The sequence below is a fragment of the Colobus angolensis genome, unplaced genomic scaffold (assembly GCF_000951035.1).
Source record: "Colobus angolensis palliatus isolate OR3802 unplaced genomic scaffold, Cang.pa_1.0 Scaffold450, whole genome shotgun sequence".
NCBI classification, from domain to species: domain Eukaryota; kingdom Metazoa; phylum Chordata; class Mammalia; order Primates; family Cercopithecidae; genus Colobus; species Colobus angolensis.
Genome location: NW_012117933.1, coordinates 1573244 through 1590286, shown reverse-complemented (window position 1 = coordinate 1590286; position 17043 = coordinate 1573244). Strand labels below are relative to the sequence as shown.

At 37.0% G+C, this 17043-nt stretch overlaps 1 protein-coding gene across 5 annotated transcripts in view; it reads right to left on the bottom strand.

Moving 5' to 3' along the window:
• The window catches only part of GLRA2 (glycine receptor, alpha 2), a 236029-nt gene that overhangs the window by 181572 nt on the left and 37414 nt on the right, over positions 1 to 17043 (bottom strand). For 3 of the 5 annotated variants that reach the window (XM_011957866.1, XM_011957864.1, XM_011957867.1), the window contains 2 exons: positions 8484 to 8551; positions 1479 to 1702 (listed from right to left, as the gene is read on the bottom strand). In XM_011957866.1, coding sequence (XP_011813256.1) covers positions 1479 to 1702; positions 8484 to 8551 — 292 coding nt within the window. Of the gene's footprint in view, positions 1 to 1478; positions 1703 to 8324; positions 8393 to 8483; positions 8552 to 17043 lie in introns of all 5 variants that reach the window. The other 2 variants (XM_011957868.1, XM_011957865.1) reach the window with 2 other exon arrangements.

Sequence of the window (17043 nt, the reverse complement as noted above, 5' to 3'; positions counted from 1 at the left end):
ATACATACACGTGCATGTGTCTTTATGGTAGAATGATTTATATTCCTTTGGGTATATATCCAATAATGGGATTGCTGGTTCGAATGGCAATTCTGCTTTGAGTTGTTTGAGAAATTGCCAAACTGCTTTCCACAATGGCTGAACTAATTTACATTCCCACTAGCAGTGTATAAGTGTTCCCTTTTCTCTGTGACCTCACCAGCATCTATTATTTTTTGACTTTTTAATAATAGCCATTCTGACTGGTGTGAGATGGTATCTCATTGTGGTTTTCATTTGCATTTCTTTAATGATTACAGATGTTGAGCATTAAAAAAAAGAACTGATTTCAAAATACAGATAGCCATTATTTTATTTATCAAACATTTACTCTGTGTCAGGTACTGTGGCAAGTATTTTTAATATACTTTATATCAAGGGTTGGCAAACTACAGCCAAAGGGCCAAATCCAGTCCACCACCTATTTTTGTAAATAAAATTTTATTGAGACACAGACATGTCCAATTGTTTGCATATTACCTATGGTTGCCTTTGAGCTATAATGACAGAGTTGAGTAGTTGCAACAGAGGCAATGTGGTCTGCAACATTTAAGATAATACCTGGCCCTTTACAGAAAATATTTGCTGACCACTACATTACTCATTCACACAAGAATATTCAGAGATAAACATGGAGTTTCCCATTTTAAAATTAAGGTAACTGAGGGTTATAGGTTACAAAACTTAGTAAATGGCAAAACTTGGGTTTGATTCTAGATCTAATTCCAGAAATCCGTGTTTTTATTGCTATACTCATGAACAGAAGTAACCAAAATATAAGGCAGAAAAAAATAAGAGCCTTACAGAGAAACTGCTATTAGAGTTCAGAAAAGGGGGCGATTATTTTGAGCCTAGAGTGATAATACTTCTGGAGAAGATATTTGAATATAAAAGCAAAAATGGATCTCAGGAATTGTCTGTCCCAGGCCCAAGTCCAAGAAAAGTTAAGAGATCAAGATCACATGTTTACTTAGAAGCAAAGCTGACATTGGAACCAGGTTTCCACTTATCCAGCTAAAAGTATGTTGTTAATGACTATGCTGAGCTATTGAATTTGTGTGTGTGTGTGCACGCGTGTGTGTGTTTGAATGTTACAGAATGGCAGAATTATTGAAATGAGATTTCGTATATTATGCTTAATGGCAATTGAAATGAATAGCCTGTACTTCCTTTATTGAAGCAATCAGGAACACATTTGTGCAGGTGATTACACAATACCATTAACCATGTACCATCCTACCAAATACATTTTTGTTATGGAGAATCACATTTATGAGACCAAGGGGACTTCTGATACTCTCCACCAACTTTAAAATTCAAATGATAAACAAGAAACCACAAAAGTCAAATATTCATATACATCCTACCCTGCAGAATCAGGCAGCTCTATGTTAGCAGAGAAATGGAGATGCGAACATGTGCAGCCAATGGAGGCTTACCTGATACTGTAGAGCACTTTGCCATTTTTCGAAATCCGTAGCAATTTGTTGTCAGTGGTGACATCGTGGAAGTTGGCACCCTTCTCATTAGCAAAGAACAAATCTGGTTTCCAAATGGAGTCTAGCATAGATGGGTCCAAATCCAGGGAGTCATCTGGGTACTCACTGTACGCCAGCCGTGAATCATTCCACTGTTGTCTCAGAAAGATATTCACTCGGTAGTCCTACAGAAATGCCGTGGACAACTGTTACTGATTACCCTGGCATAAGAGTTCTATTTGCATTTCCCTCTCACTCTTCTCCCTAATTTGATACAGCTTTGGTGTCCAAGTCAACCAAACTGTGTATACCTTGGTCAAAATAAACCGTTTAGTTCCATTAGGAGAGGGGACAGAAGGTAGAAAGAAAAAGGAAGATTCAACCAAACCAGAACACCAATAAAACAGGTTGACTTAGTTGAATTTTTTAGTGTTTGAATTATTCATTTGGGGATGAGATAATACTAACTCAAGCTGACTTTGCTACAGAAAAAGGTAAACAATGAACACAGAAATCAGTCTGTGATGGCAGATTGTCAAATAAAACTGATTTATTTTCCAAATCAGAAATCACATGATCTCTGGTTCCTTTCTGCTCAGATGCTCTGGGCAGAAGGAAACCCACTGTGTAATTTGAGTAGTGAAAATCTTATAAAACTATGGCATGATAAATTTTTAAAATTTATCAACATAAACATTAAGATCTTTCATGTTGACAAAATATTTTCCTTGCAGCTACTTACTTTTGAAATTCTTATTTTATCATTTTCTCTGAATGTGTTGTATCTACAGTAGCCAACTTGATGCTTCATCCAAACAGAGATGTTTCATGTTCTCAATCGGAACACTGTGGGAACCTTAGGTAAACCCCTGGCATTCCCATTTGGTCTGGGAATTTTCTTCTGTGCTAATGAATAGCTTGGGGGCAGTGACTGCTCTCCTGGGGACTTCTACTGAAAGACCTTAGGTTCATCGAAAGTACTACGTCACTTGATAATCTGGACTCCGATTGAGGCTTCAACAGTATTCCCTAACCAAGCCAGCCTGTGGTTTCAGAGCTAGTAGTTATCCACTATTGCTACTTGTGACCACAAGTGTGATATATACTCATTCATTCTTACTCTCTTTCTTTACATTTTTTACCCTTACTTGCTCCATCTCCACATGTTTGGCACCTGGATTTTTGGTCATTGTTTACATCACTCTAATGGTGACTAACTTGCCCTGGTTTGCCTGAGAACTTCCCAATTTTGGCCCCAAAACTCTCACATCCAGGGAACTTCCTCAGTGTAGGCAAATTGGGATAGTTGGTCACTCCACTGGGAGTCACTCTACTCTGGAGACAATTTCAGGATGGCAAGTTTGGGCGAATTCCCCCAGGATCAAAAGGGAAAACAATAATTAAGTTGTAAAGATCAGGGTGTATGGAAAAAAGCTTCAATACAGTTTTTGTTTTTATACCTATTTACTAAACTATACAAATTCCCATGACTTTTTTTCAAATACATTCATCCTGATGATCAAGTTCATAGAGCATTTTGGAGGCAGCGGCTCTTGGGAAGAGTGCCCAAAGTAGGCCTAATCTCAAGTCTGTGTGAGCTTTAATATGAGAAGTTAACCTTGAGTTTGAAGTTACAGGGGGCAGTTACTTTATGATAAATTGAAGCTTTACCATTGCACTGCTAATTTAGAGACCAAGGTCACCTTATATATTTGTTTAAGAAATGTCAGACTTGAGCCAGGTGCTGTGGCTCACGCCTATAATCCCAGAACTTTGGGAGGCTGAAGTGGGTGCATCACCTGAGGTCAGGAGTTCGAGACCAGACTGGCCAACATGGTGAAACACCATCTCCACTAAAAATACAAAAATTAGCCAAGTGTGGTGGTGCATGCCTGTGGACCCAGCTACTCAGGAGGCTGAAGTGGGAGAATCGCTTGAACCCGGGAGGCGCAGGTTGCAGTGAGCGGAGATCGCACCACTGCACTCCAGCCTGGGCAACAGAGGGAGACTCCATTTCAAAAAAAAAAAAAAAAAAAAGTCAGGCTTGTAATAGATTCTTAATTCTTCCTTAAGAAGTCAGAAATAAGAGATGTAGCTACCTGCTATCCCTGATAAGTTAGCATCTTCTTACAACTTGTTTATGCAGCTATAGAATGTATGGGGACTCATAGTCTTATTTCAGAAGTTACAGCACGACATACATTCTAATAAGGGGCTGTCTCCTTAATCTGAGTTCTTCAGGAGTGTGATTTCAGATTGGAGATAAAACAACTCTTCATTCTGCAGAAGAAACCAGCAAAGCATGTGAAATGTTTGTTTTGGGGAAGGATTTGAGGGAGCTAGAATTATATTCTGGAGATGTTCTCTGAGCAGACGCATTTTGTACACTTTCAGTTCACCGTCCTATCTGTTAAATGAGGAGCAGAGTAGGATCTACTGCTGTGTCATGGATAGTGTTCCAGCATCCATATGTCCAAATCACACACTATCTACCTACATCCTTCCAGGCAGTCATTTGGAAGTTGGGAAGAGAGCATCTTTTCTCTATTTTCTGATGGCCCAAACTTGGGGGAAAGCTAGAAACAGATGGTAGTATGAAAGCACCCTTGACCCTTACTGACATTACTAAAATTCTCAAACTCTGCCTTTGTATCAGGAAACAGGGGTTGCAAATATACTCCCCATCCTGTAAATTCACTTGCCATCAGAAACTAAAGAAAAGAGAAAAATAAAATGGTCAACTCACATTTCAAAAACAGAATATAACCTAGCTTATCATTTTCTCCTTATTAGTCATCGAAGTCTTTGAGACCACACAAAATTTGTTCCACTGAATACTCAATGCTGGGGCAACTAGCAATGACCACTGACAGATTTTTGTGTCTCTTAATGAACAAAAATGCATTTTTGAATAATATATCCATAAAAATAATGATACATAAAAATATTCCTTAGAGTAACACAAATGTGTTGTCCTGTGAGTACATATCTCTGACACTAACATATCAGAGTGATCATTGCTATTAGGTCTGTAAGCAGGCCTATACTTTGTGGGCAGGCAATACCTACAATAAATTAGTGGGACTTCATTAACCATAGGAAGGGCAGACTGGATAGCAACAAAGAAAGCCATGTTGAGTTCTTGAAATACATAATCATTGCCTTTTATTTGGAAACAAATACCCCAAACCAAAACTTTTAATAATGCTCTTTGGATAGTGGGGTGAGAGTGAAGTGTAAGAGAAGAGAGGAAAGTCAACAGATTTAGAAACTCAAAATTCTGAGGCATTCTTGGACATAGTTTATTCTGAAAAATGTAGAGAAATCAAAACTATTACTCCAGAAAATAGCACCAATCAGTGTCCTCAATGACCTCATCACTGTGCATAAAGCTAAGGATTCTGACTACAACTAAAGACAGTTCAGGGAAGAATCTGTTTCTGTTTAATTTTTTTGACCAATTTTTCTGAGTCAAATTTTGTGAAACTATCAGTAAATTTATGGATGGTGAAATCGTAGGGGTATGGTAAAGAAAACTTGGGCTGTGATGACACTTTGGGTGTGCAATGGACTGAAGGTTTGTATCCTCTCAAAATTCATATGTTGAAATTCTAACCTCCAATGTGATCGTATTAGAGGGTAGAAGTGGGGCCTTTGGGTGGTGATGAGGTTGTGAGGGTAAAGCACTCATGAAAGGGATTACTGCCCTTTTATAAGGGACTCCAGATAATTTTCTTTCTACCATGCGAGAATACCAGAGGAATTCAGCAGTCTGTGACCCAAATAGAGTTCTCATCAGAACCTGACCATGCTAGTACCCTGATCTCACACTTCCAGCCTCCAAAACTGTTAGAAATAAATTTCTGTTGTTTATAAGCCAACCAATCTATACTTTGTTATCACAGCCTGAGCTAATTAAGACTAGTTTACCGGGTGGAGTCCCAGGCAGGGCCTCAATTATCTTGGAAGATAAGGCCCTTTCTTGTTGGAGCAATTCTCACATTCTTATTATGCATCCACTTAAATACTGATGCCCTAAATCTGGGGCTAGCAACCTATGGCCTGTGGCCCAAGTTTGGCTTCAGCCTGTTTTTGTAAATAAAGCTTTATTGGTACACAACCACACCTATTTGCTAACTTGGGCCTTGGCCTGTTTTTGTAAGTAAAGCTTTATTGGTGCACCACCACAACTATTTGCTTACTATTGTTTATGGCTGCTTTCATGCCAAAAGGGCAGAATCACATAGTTGTGACAGAGACTATCTGGCTCTTAAAGTCTTAAGTATACTGTCTGGCATTTTACAGAAAAAATTTGCCATTCCCTACCCTAGGTGGCCTGAGGATTTCTTCTTTAACAAGCATGATAGAGTTCCAAAAAATATTTTCTGTAGTTTTTCACCAAAGCCAAAATTGAATAAAACAAAATATATTTTTAAAGCAAATAAAGTTTGTCATTATATCAAAGCTAAGAAGTAAAACAAAAGAAGCACAATATGCATCAGTCTTCTAACCATGCAATTCAATCTGTATTATACAGCAGAATAGACGGGCTGTGTATGTTACCCTTGAGCAACAGTTTCCAAATTTTCTGATAGGAAGCATGACAAAGGTCACTAAATAAGTGATCAGGAAGTGCCTGAGCATCTCATTTATTAAACTTTCAGTAGCTGTTCAATATAGGAGAAAACAAGGATATCCATAGCTTCCATTTTAATCTCTTTAAATGTTTAGCTTTTTTTGCATTAATGAACATCGAAAAGGTGCACATTTACATTTTTGATTGAGAATACGATGCAATAAGGAGATTTAATCAAAGCAACATGGGAGTCTAATTAATGCAATCAGCATTAGGTCGTGCAAATATTATCATTGAATGCCATCGTGTAAAGCTGGTGACAGTGATTTGGGCTACTGGAAGCTTTGCCCCCTCTCTTATTACGATAAAGCCAAGAGGGGAGAGACAGAAACTGAATGTCAACCCGGGAATTGATATACTCTATGTTTAGCTTTTCTTATGAGTCATTTCATAACCCTATAAAAACTATCCTATTTAGGTAAATTTTTAAATTCGCTGCATCCTGTCAAAGTCTCACAAGTCTCATTTCTGGGTAATAATGTTTCAGAATAATATCAAAATGGGTAGTGGAGTTGAATTATGTCTAATTTTGCCAGTGGGAAAAAAGTGGTAAAGGTAAATTAATTCTTCCTAACATGAAGGACACCAAAAAGTATAGTAATTTATTAAACATAATGTTAGTTGCCAAAAAGAGAAAATTCATAACAAGGAAACTTTTTAAAATTTCTCAATGGCATTATGCTTATTATTTTTAGGACATCAGACACCGTAATACTTAGTCAAACTCAATTACACTTGATTTTGGTTTTATCAAATGAATGGTTGTAAACTTTACATAGTCATGCAAATTAGACCCAGCCAATTGATTTAGGACTTAAAAGTAAATAATATGGGGACCAAGAAAATATCTCACCCAAAATGCAACCTCCATGCTGCAGCCTAGAACTCTTAATGATCCAATAGGCTATGTCATAGGTAACATGACCATGACATTTATGAAGAGTGTTTAGAAGCCAGGGTGTAGTAGTTAATGCCTGTAATGCTGGTGCTTTGGGAGGCTGAGGCAGGAGGATTGCTCGAGGCCAGGAATTTGAGACCAGCCTGGGCAATATAGTGAGATCTCATTGCCACATTTTTTTTTTTTTTAATTAACCAGATGTGGTGGTGCATACCTGTAGTCCTAGCTACTTGGGAGGCTGAGGCAGGAGTATCGTTTGAGCCCAGGAGTTTGAAGTTTCAGTGTGCCATGATCTGCACTCCAACCTGGGCAGAAGAGTGAGACCCTGTGGTGGCCCACACCTGTAATCCCAGCACTTTGGGAGGCCGAGGCCGGCGAATCACCTGAGGTCAAGAGTTCAAGACCAGCCCGGCCAAGATAGTAAAACCCTGTCTCTACCAAAATATAAAAGTTAGCCAGGCATGGTGGTATGCGCCTGTAATCCCAGCTACTTGGGAGGCTGAGGTGGAAGAATCGCTTGAACCTGGGAGGTGGAGGTTGCAGTGAGCTGAGATCGTGCCACTGCACTCTAGCCTGGGTGACAGAGAGACTCCGTCTCAAAAAAAAAAAATTTAACGACACTGTAGATTTTATAGTATCTGAAATCTTTTTCACATATATGAAACGTGTTTACTCATACTCTATAATGAGCTTCTAATTAGCTTTAAGTTTACGGTTTGTTTTTTTTTTTTGAAAAGGCATGCATATGGTATAATTGTCATGGACTTGGAACTACTTTCTCTTGCCAACAAAATTGTGTGTGTGTGTGTGTGTGTGTGTGTGTTTTTCTAAGTTCAGCCCTTTGGAATATATCTTAAATGTGGCATCGAAGGGAGGCTCAACTATCTTAAAAATTCCATTTCATGTAAAAAACTGGCTATACTATTACATCTCTCAAACTTTGAAATTTGTACTTCTGAAGTATTGGAGATGCACCTATTTAAATATCCATAACTATGCATCATGTTTATTGTGGATAATTCTATAGAAAACCATTAAAACATCAAATGTTTTAAAAATTTCTCTGGCATGATGGATATAAGATTACTGAATATTGAGTAATGAACACTTGACAAATGACTTTACAAAATAAAGTAGTATAAAGTATTGCTTTTCAGAGGCAAGCAAAGTTGGAAATTGGCACTCAGTAAATGTCTCACAAATATGCCACAGTGCACTTCAATCCCACGTCCCATTCCTTCACACGATGGCTTCAATGCTCAGCCCCACTCACCATTGTAGTTTCTGCTATTGACCCAAAGCTGTTGATAAATATGTTGCAGGTAACATTTACAGGAGGCCCTGCAAGTTGAACAATAGAAAATTTGACAGTTTGTGTTCACAGCATAATTGAGTCATGTCTTTCTCTTGCCAGTGGCATTGCGGGACTTACCATGGTCGTTTCTGTGACTGATCCAAAACTGTTGATAAAAATATTGCAAGTAACGTTTACTGGAGGACCTGCAGAATGCAATGAGAAGATTGCAATAGACATTGAAGCAAAAATACACCTCCATTAACATCTGTGCAATTGGCTAGAGATTTGAATAAAATTAAAATCATAGTGAGATTGAAAAAAAAAAAAAAAACTTTTACCCAGAGGTGCATAATGAAAACGTTCCCACTTGTATTTTGGATAATGGCTGTTAAGCAATGGCAACTTACCCTGAAGAGTTTTGGATTTGGAAAATATAAGCTGAAAACTATTGAACTGAATTCACTGTCATAAGTTTCTATTAAAATAGTCTTTTGGGTGGTGGCTTTTTTATTTTTGACCTTAGGATCATCAACATTGTAGACCTCAACAGTGGTTGCCTCATAGTGATGAAATAGCCTGGTCATGAGGTCAAAATGGAGCTGCATTTTGAGTTATGGATGAGTCAGAAACATCCACCTCCTTTTGTATGACATTCTTTAAATCAGCAGGTTACTTTGATTTTCTTGACACCTCTGAATTTACACCACTCCTTCTTTATATTCTCTGACCACCAATGAAAAATGATGTACAGAAATATAGCAAAGAAAATTAACTTCTTTTAAGACATAAACACAAACAGAAACGTCAATTTACGTCCATATTGTTACCTTAGTAAATATGGTGTAAAGCAAGGATTATTGCATCCTAGATGTGCTTTGAATAAAATAAGAGTCCATTTTTATCTCCAGAGATCCAGTGACTAGCCTGACTGCAGCTCTCTTTTTCTCTTACTTTTTGTCAGTAGGTAAATCACTGTCTAATGATTCCCTGCTTAACATTTTGCTGGGGAAGATGTTTATTGCCTTTGTGGAAATTTCCCCTAATGCTTTCTGAGCTAATATTGCCATGAACTATCTATTTATTTGCTGCTTTCTCCTGTAGAAATGTGTATGTCTTTATGTGACAAAGGGTCAGCAGCCCAGTGCAAGAAACACCCTCGTTGGCTCAGTACCCAACAAATCTGTAGGATCTGAAAGAAGAGGAATTTGGCTTGAGGCCTCCCTCAAAGGCTGGTAGTGAAAACACAAGTTATGGCAGCACTTAAACGCTGCATTTTTAAACTCCTTCAGAAGTCCATGTCAGGTTCTAGAAATGAGGAAATTTGGGGTACAATGGCTAATTTAACTCCCCAGGCAAAATTTTTTGGTAAAAGAAGGAGCAAGGTGTTTTGGTAAAAGAGATGTGTCGTTATTCTTTGAAACATAACTAGTTTTTCTGTTTTTAATGAAACAGTAATTGTGATTTTTTTTTACGTGTGTGTTTGCTCATGTCTGTGTAATCTTCTGTAGTGGGGATATGAAAAGATAGGTACTGAGTTCTATGACCCTTGAAAAACACCTTATAACCCTCAGAACTCTCTTTTCCTAATGAAAGTACAAGTGTGTTCTTATGCATACTTTTGTATAACAGGATTTATACTTAAAATAGTTTGGATACTTATTACTAATGAATTTTGATAGACGCAAACCAGGACTATCAGTGTGTTTTTCTCTTCTTTCGCCTCTTTAAGTCATTCATTTGAGAGGGCCCCTTGTAGCCCTTCTTAAATCTACCTTTTGAAATGTAATTGTGATTTTTTAAAAAAATATTTACAGGCACAGAATCACAGGCACCATCATATTACCCAAACAGTTTTCGGTAGACATCTTTGAAATGCTCCAAGTATTTTTAATTTGTCCCTGCCCCTCTTATGTCAGCATCTGCCATGATGAATTCTTCCCCGTGGTCACCTTCTACTCTGCTTGATTTTTTTCTTTTTTGATTACTCAAAATAAAACAAAGCAAAATAGATACTTTCTCCTCTTTCTTGGCTATAAAATTCCATTTTGTAACAAACATTTTTTCTGCTAATAAGAAATAAATGAGACAAGGCAGAGGCAAGTCACAAGAAATTATATATGTTTGCTTTTTCCCTTTCTCTCCACAATGAAATATTTCCTTTGAGATCATCCAATTCAAGGTGGAAAACTTTTCTGAATTCTTACATGCAAGATAGACCAAAAAAATGAATGATGGGAAAAATAAACAGGAAAAAGAGAAATGTCATTTAAAAGCAGAAATTTAAAAATTTAAACATTGGTTGTCTTGTACACTTTCTGCTTGTCTAGCCTACCCAACTGGCTTGGAAGCATTTAGAAAGCTGGGTCATACTGTTATATATTCGTTTTTATCTTTCCTGATAAGTGGCGTTATGAGTATGTTGCTGGAAGTCAAAGTAATTTTTAAGTTACCATATATTGCTTCACTGTGCTAAGTGCATTTAAAAAAAATATCTAGTATAATCCTCACAAAAGAAGAATCTGTTTATTGCTCTAGTAAATGTTTACAGATGAGGAAACATGGTGTTAGAGAGGTTAAATTGCTTGAAGTCACATCACAGTAATTAGAAAAGCTGAGACTCCATGTCTCATCGTTCTGATTCCAAAAACCTAAACTTTCAACCATTTTGTTGCACTTCCCTCATTTCATAATATACTGTTGCCCTCTTGATCTGCTAACCATGGTATTTTACATTGGTTTGTTCATCTGGGCATTTTGTTTCAAGGTTCATTTGCATTTCTATATAAAACCTTAGAAAGAAAAAATGTTTTTTGATGAGGGATTAGCACATGCATATACTAAGAATTGACATATATTTGAACCTTGCTGTGTGCCAGTGAATGCCTTATTTCATTCTTCAATAATTATCATTACCTGCATTTCTCAAATGAGAAAAATTGAGGTATAAAGATCATTAATTTTCCCAAGGTCACAGAGTTTATGAGGCAGAAATTGCCTAGCTTTAAGGACATTTTTCTTAACTACAGGGGTAAAATGCCTGAGGCCAATACAATTATCCTAGTGATATAAGCTACCTAAATATGGAAGTTGACCTGCAAGTTCTTTGGGTTGAATTGTAGAGAACTGTTTTTTTTTCCCCCCACTTTTAGGAGTTATCCTAGTATGTGTCAGCACAACCTTTCATCTGCATTTAGCACAATAGTCTGCTCAGGTGTTCTGATTGACAGGGACATGTTCTTAGATGTGATCACCAGTGAATGAATGTGTTCTGTAAACTATGGAAGGAAACATTTTACGCTAGTTAACCCCATCTAATTGATTTATCAGCAAAGTGATATTCAAAAATGAGTTGAATGAGAATCTGACTGGTGAAAAGAATTATGTAGACATCTAGTTTTTCATGGCACTATCATTCCTATCCTTCATTCCTTCCTTGTCTCCTATCTCCCTTCTTCCTTCTTCTTCCTGACCCCCTTCCCTTTCTCTCTTGCTCTTATTTTTTCCTTTAATTTTTCTTTTATTCTTATGCGAAAGAGTGATCTGGCCATAATTCAAGTATGCAATCCAAATATAAATGGAAGTAAAATATTGATCTGGTATACTTTAAAAGTATTTGAAAAAATAATTCCACCTCACCTGCCGCCTGCACAAAATATGACAATCCCCATCCCATATTGATCTTCTTTGTTGCTATATATCACTTTCTCAGAGTATCTTCTTCGTAATAAGGTATTTATCTTAGAAATCCATGTAAAATTATAACTATGCTATTGGAGGCATAATAAATTGTTATTATCCATTAACATCTTTGCTTTCAGAACAGTTGATCAAATTGGCTATGGTAGGGAACAGGATCATGAAGAATAGTGCTATTCTTCATATATAGCACTATTATATCCCCTGCTACTCAAACTGTGGGCTGAGGACCAGCAGCATCAGCATCACCTAGGAGCTTGTTGGAAATGCCAAGTCCTCAGGCCCCATCTGAGACCTGCTGAAGCAGTCTGCACTTTAACAAGGGGGACTTGTTGCTGCAGACCATCTTTCTCCCTTTCAGAATTATGATCACTTGTATTTTGTTTCTGTCTTTCATAAATGTCCTTTGAAATATAGTCCATTTGTAAAACTTCTAAGGTCAAACAAGTTTGGAAAGCACTGTTGAATAGTTATGTAGTTTCTTTAATGTAGATTTTCCCAAAGCATTTTATTGTTTTTAAATCGTGGTTTTTTATACAGATATGTGTGTGTATTATATAACACATATGTTATTTGTTTTATATAAATATATATTTGAACTATATTCAGTGGCATTAATTGCATTCACAATATTGTGCAACCATTACCAGTCTGTTTCCAAAACTTTTCAATCACACCAAATAACAACTCTGTAACCATTAAGAAATAACTTTTCCTTTCCTCTCCCTGCCACTTCTGGTAAACTCTAATCTACTTTCTTTCCCTATAAATTTGTCTATGTAGGATATTTAATGTAAGTGGAATTGTATAATATAGTATTTGTCCTTTGTGACTCATTTCTTTTACAACATAATGTTTTCAAGGTTCATCCATGTTGTAGCATGTATCAGAATTTCATTCCTTTTCATGGTGGAGAAATATTCTATTGTATGTATAGATGAAACATTATTCATCTGTTAATGAACACTTTAGATTGTTCTCATCTTTTTGGCTATTATGAATAATGCTGCAGTGAATATTTATATAAAAGTAGGTGTGAGTCCCTGCTTTAATTCTTTTGGATATATACTAAGAAGTGGAATTGCTGGGTCATACGATAATTTCATGTTTAGCATTTTGAAGAACTGCCAAACTGTTTAACCACAGCATCTGCACCATTTTGTCACAAGCAATGTATGAGAGTTCCAGTTTCTCCACATCTGTGTCAATCCTTATTTTCCATTTTTAAAATTATTGCCATCTTAGGACGTGTGAAATGGTATATCATTGTGGTTTTGATTTGCATTCCCCTAATGAGTAATGACATTGAGCATCTCTTCATGTACTTATTGGCTATTTATATATTTTTTGGATAAATATCTATTCAAGCCTTTTACCCATTTTTGAATTGGGTATTTTGTCATTTTATTGGATTGTAGTTCTTTACATATTCTGGTTATTAAACCCTCCTCAGACATGATTTACAAATATTTTCTTTACTGTTTTTTCACTTTCTTCAAAATGTCCTTTGACACATATAAGTTTTTAGGGTTTTTTGTTTGTTTGTTTTCTTGAGATGGAGTCTTACTCTTTCACCCAGGCTGGAGTGCAGTGGCATGGTCTCAGCTCACTGCAACCTCTGCCTCCCAGGTTCAAATGATTCTCCTGCCTCAGCCTCCTGAGTAGCTGGTATTACAGGCACCCACCACCATGCCTGGCTATTTTTTGTATTTTCAGTAGGGACGGGGTTTTACCATGTTGGTCAGGCTGGTCTCAAACTCCTGACCTCAAGGGATCTGCCTGTCTTGGCCTCCCAAAGTGCTGGGATTACAGGCATGAGCCACCACACTTGGCCTTTAGTTTTGGTAAAATTTAATTTACCTATTTTTTCTTTCGTTTCTCATGCTTTTGTTTCATATCCAAGGATCAATTGCCAAATCCAAGGTAATGAAGATTTAACCTTATATTTTAAAAAATAGCTTTTTGGTTTTAACTCTTACATTTAGGTAATTGATTAATTTTGAGATAATTTTTGTATATGGTATAAGAGAGGTCCAACTTCATTGTTTTGCATGTGGAAATTCAGTTGTCCCAGCACTCTTTTTTCTTTTTTTTGAGACAGAGTCTCGCTGTATTGGCCAGGCTGGAGTGCAGTGGCACGATCTCAGCTCACTGCAATCTCCGCCTCCCAGGCTCAAGCAATTCTCTTCCCTAAGCCCCCAGAGTAGCTGGGATTACAGGCATGTGCCACCAAGCCCAGCTAATTTTTGTATTTTTAGTAGAGACAGGGTTTCCCCATGTTGGCCAGGTTGGTCTCGAACTCCTGACCTCAGGTAATCTGCCAGACTTGGCCTCCCAAAGTGCTGGGATTACAGGCGTGAGCCACCATGCCCAGCCAAGTCCCAGCACTGTTTCTTGAGGAGACTGGTCTTTCCTCATTAAATGGACTTGCCAACCCTGTCAAAATCAATTGGCCATAGGTGTATGGGTTTATTTCTGAACTATCAATTTTATTCTATTGGTCAATATATTTATCCTTATGCCAGTATGACACTGTTTTGATAATGTGGTTTTGTATTAAGTTTTGAAGTTAGGAATTGTGAGTCCTTCCACTTTGTTCTTCTTTTTCAAGGTTATTTTGACTATTCAAGGCCCCTTGCAATTTAATATGAAGTTGAGGATTGAGTTTTCCACTTCTGCCAAAAAAGGCTCTTGGAATTTTGATAGGGATTGCTTTGAATCTGTAGATTACTTTGGGTAGTATTGACACCTTAAAAATATTGTCTTCCTACTCATGCCTTAATAAGGGGTGTCTTTCCATTTATTTAGGTCTTCTTTGCATTTTTCAGCAATGTTTTATAGTTTTCAGTGTACAAAACTTTCACCTCTTTGGTTAACTTATTGTTAGGTATTTTATTCTTTTATATACTGTTATAAATGGAAGTGTTTTCTAACTTTCTTGTCAAATTGTTTATTGCAGGTGTACAGAAAGAACTGATTTTTGTGTGTTCATTTTGTATGCTACAACTTTGCTGAATTGATTTGCTCTAGTAATTTTCTTTTGGATTCTTTGGGGTTTTCTATATGTAGGACTGTGTCATTTGTGAGTAAAGATATACTTCCTCCTTTCAAGTTTGGATGCCTTTCATTTATTTTTCTTGTCTAATTGCTCTGGACAAAACTTCCAATACAATGCCAAATAGCAGTGGTGAAGACAGGTATTGTCTTATTTCTGATCTTAGAGGGAAAAGCTTTCAATCTTTCACTCTTAAGTATGCCTCCTGTAGATGGCCTATAGTTGGATCATGTTGTTAATTGTGAGTTTTAATAAATTCCCTTTATCATATTGAAGTTTTCTTCTATTTCTAGTTTTCTAAGTGTTTTTGAAATCATTAAGGGATGTTGGAATTTTGCCAAATACCTTTTCTGCATCAATGAGGTGATTGTGTGTTTTTCTCCTTCATTCTATTAATGTGGTATATTACTTTAATTTGTTTTCTTATATTGAACCACCTTTGTATTTCTGGAATAAATCTCAATTGGTCATGGTGTGTAATCCTTTTACTGTGCTGTTGGATATGGTTTGCTAATATTTTGTCAAGGATTTTTAAATACACTTTCATAAGGGCGTTTTGAATGAAACTCTATCAATCTAGCTGTTAAATACTGTCCCCCAGCAGCTAAGAGACTTGGACAAAAGAGCACCAGCGGAGGCAATCTACATCTGTGCGCTTTGGGGCTGCCTCACTGTCAGGGGTCAGATTGCCAGAACAGCTTTAATGACACAACCGCAACGCGAAAGTTTAATTTTTACTACTTATGTACCCTGGAGGGTACATAGCATGCCCAGAGACTGCACACATGTAGAGTTCGGGGTGCACAGGCAGAGAGAGAGAAGGGACCCATGGGCCAATGCTTTTTTTCAGTCTAGGGTGTTATCTAAACAGGCTTCCCACAGGGGGGCTTTAATTCGTGGTTTAAAAGTGAGCAGGAACTAGTTTCAAATGGTCATTTTGTAACTGAGAGGTGATCACTTTAAGTTCGTAGGCAAATGTCTCAGTGGTCTCTTTAAAGGACGTAGCAGGAAAGCAGGGAGTCCTCCCTGCTAGGCAGGAGAGATGCCTCTAAGTTTTACCTCTGGCTAGCATTCAGGTGGGGAGAATATGAGAATATGTCAAGGGTGACTGAGCCCTCTTTCTGGCATGAGAGAGTTAAACTTATGTATAAAATGTATGTCAAGACAACATACAATCACAAGCACTCACTACAAAGGGATGTTGGTCTGTGATTTTCTTTTCTTGTGGTGATTTTATCTGGCTTTGGCATTAGAGTAATGCTGGACTCATAGAATAAGTTAACAAGTGTTTCCTCCTTGACTACTTCTTGGAAGAGTTTGAAGATTCATGTTAATTTTTCTTTAAAATGTGTGCTAGAATTCACCAGTGAAGCCATCTGGTCTTGAACTTTTCTTTGTTGTGAGGTTTCTGATTGCTGATTCAATCCCTTTACTTGTTATATGTTTGTTGAGATTTTTAATTTCATCTTCAATCAGTGTAGGTAAATTATGTGTTTCTACTTATTTGTTCATTTCATCTAGGTTATCTAATTTATTCATAATCTTAAAGTTCTTTTTATTTCTGTACGGTCAATAGTAATGACTCCATTTTCATTTCTGATTTTGGTTGAGTCTTCTCTTTTTTTGTCAGTCTAGATAAATGTTTATCAATTTGGCTGATATTTGAAAGAACAAACTTTTGGTTTTGTTTATACTGCAACTTTTTCTATTCTCTGTTTTCCTCCATTCTAATCTTTATCATTTACTTTCTCTGATAACTTTGAGTTTAGTTTGCTCTTCTTATTCTAGTTCTTCAAGGCGTAAAGTTATGTTGTTGATTTGAGATTGTTCTTCTTTTAAAGTGTAGGCATTTATATTATAAATTTTCCTCTAAGCACTGCCTTCACTCTATCCCATAAGTTTTTGGTATGTTGTGTTTTTGTTTTCATTCATCTCTTATGTCCC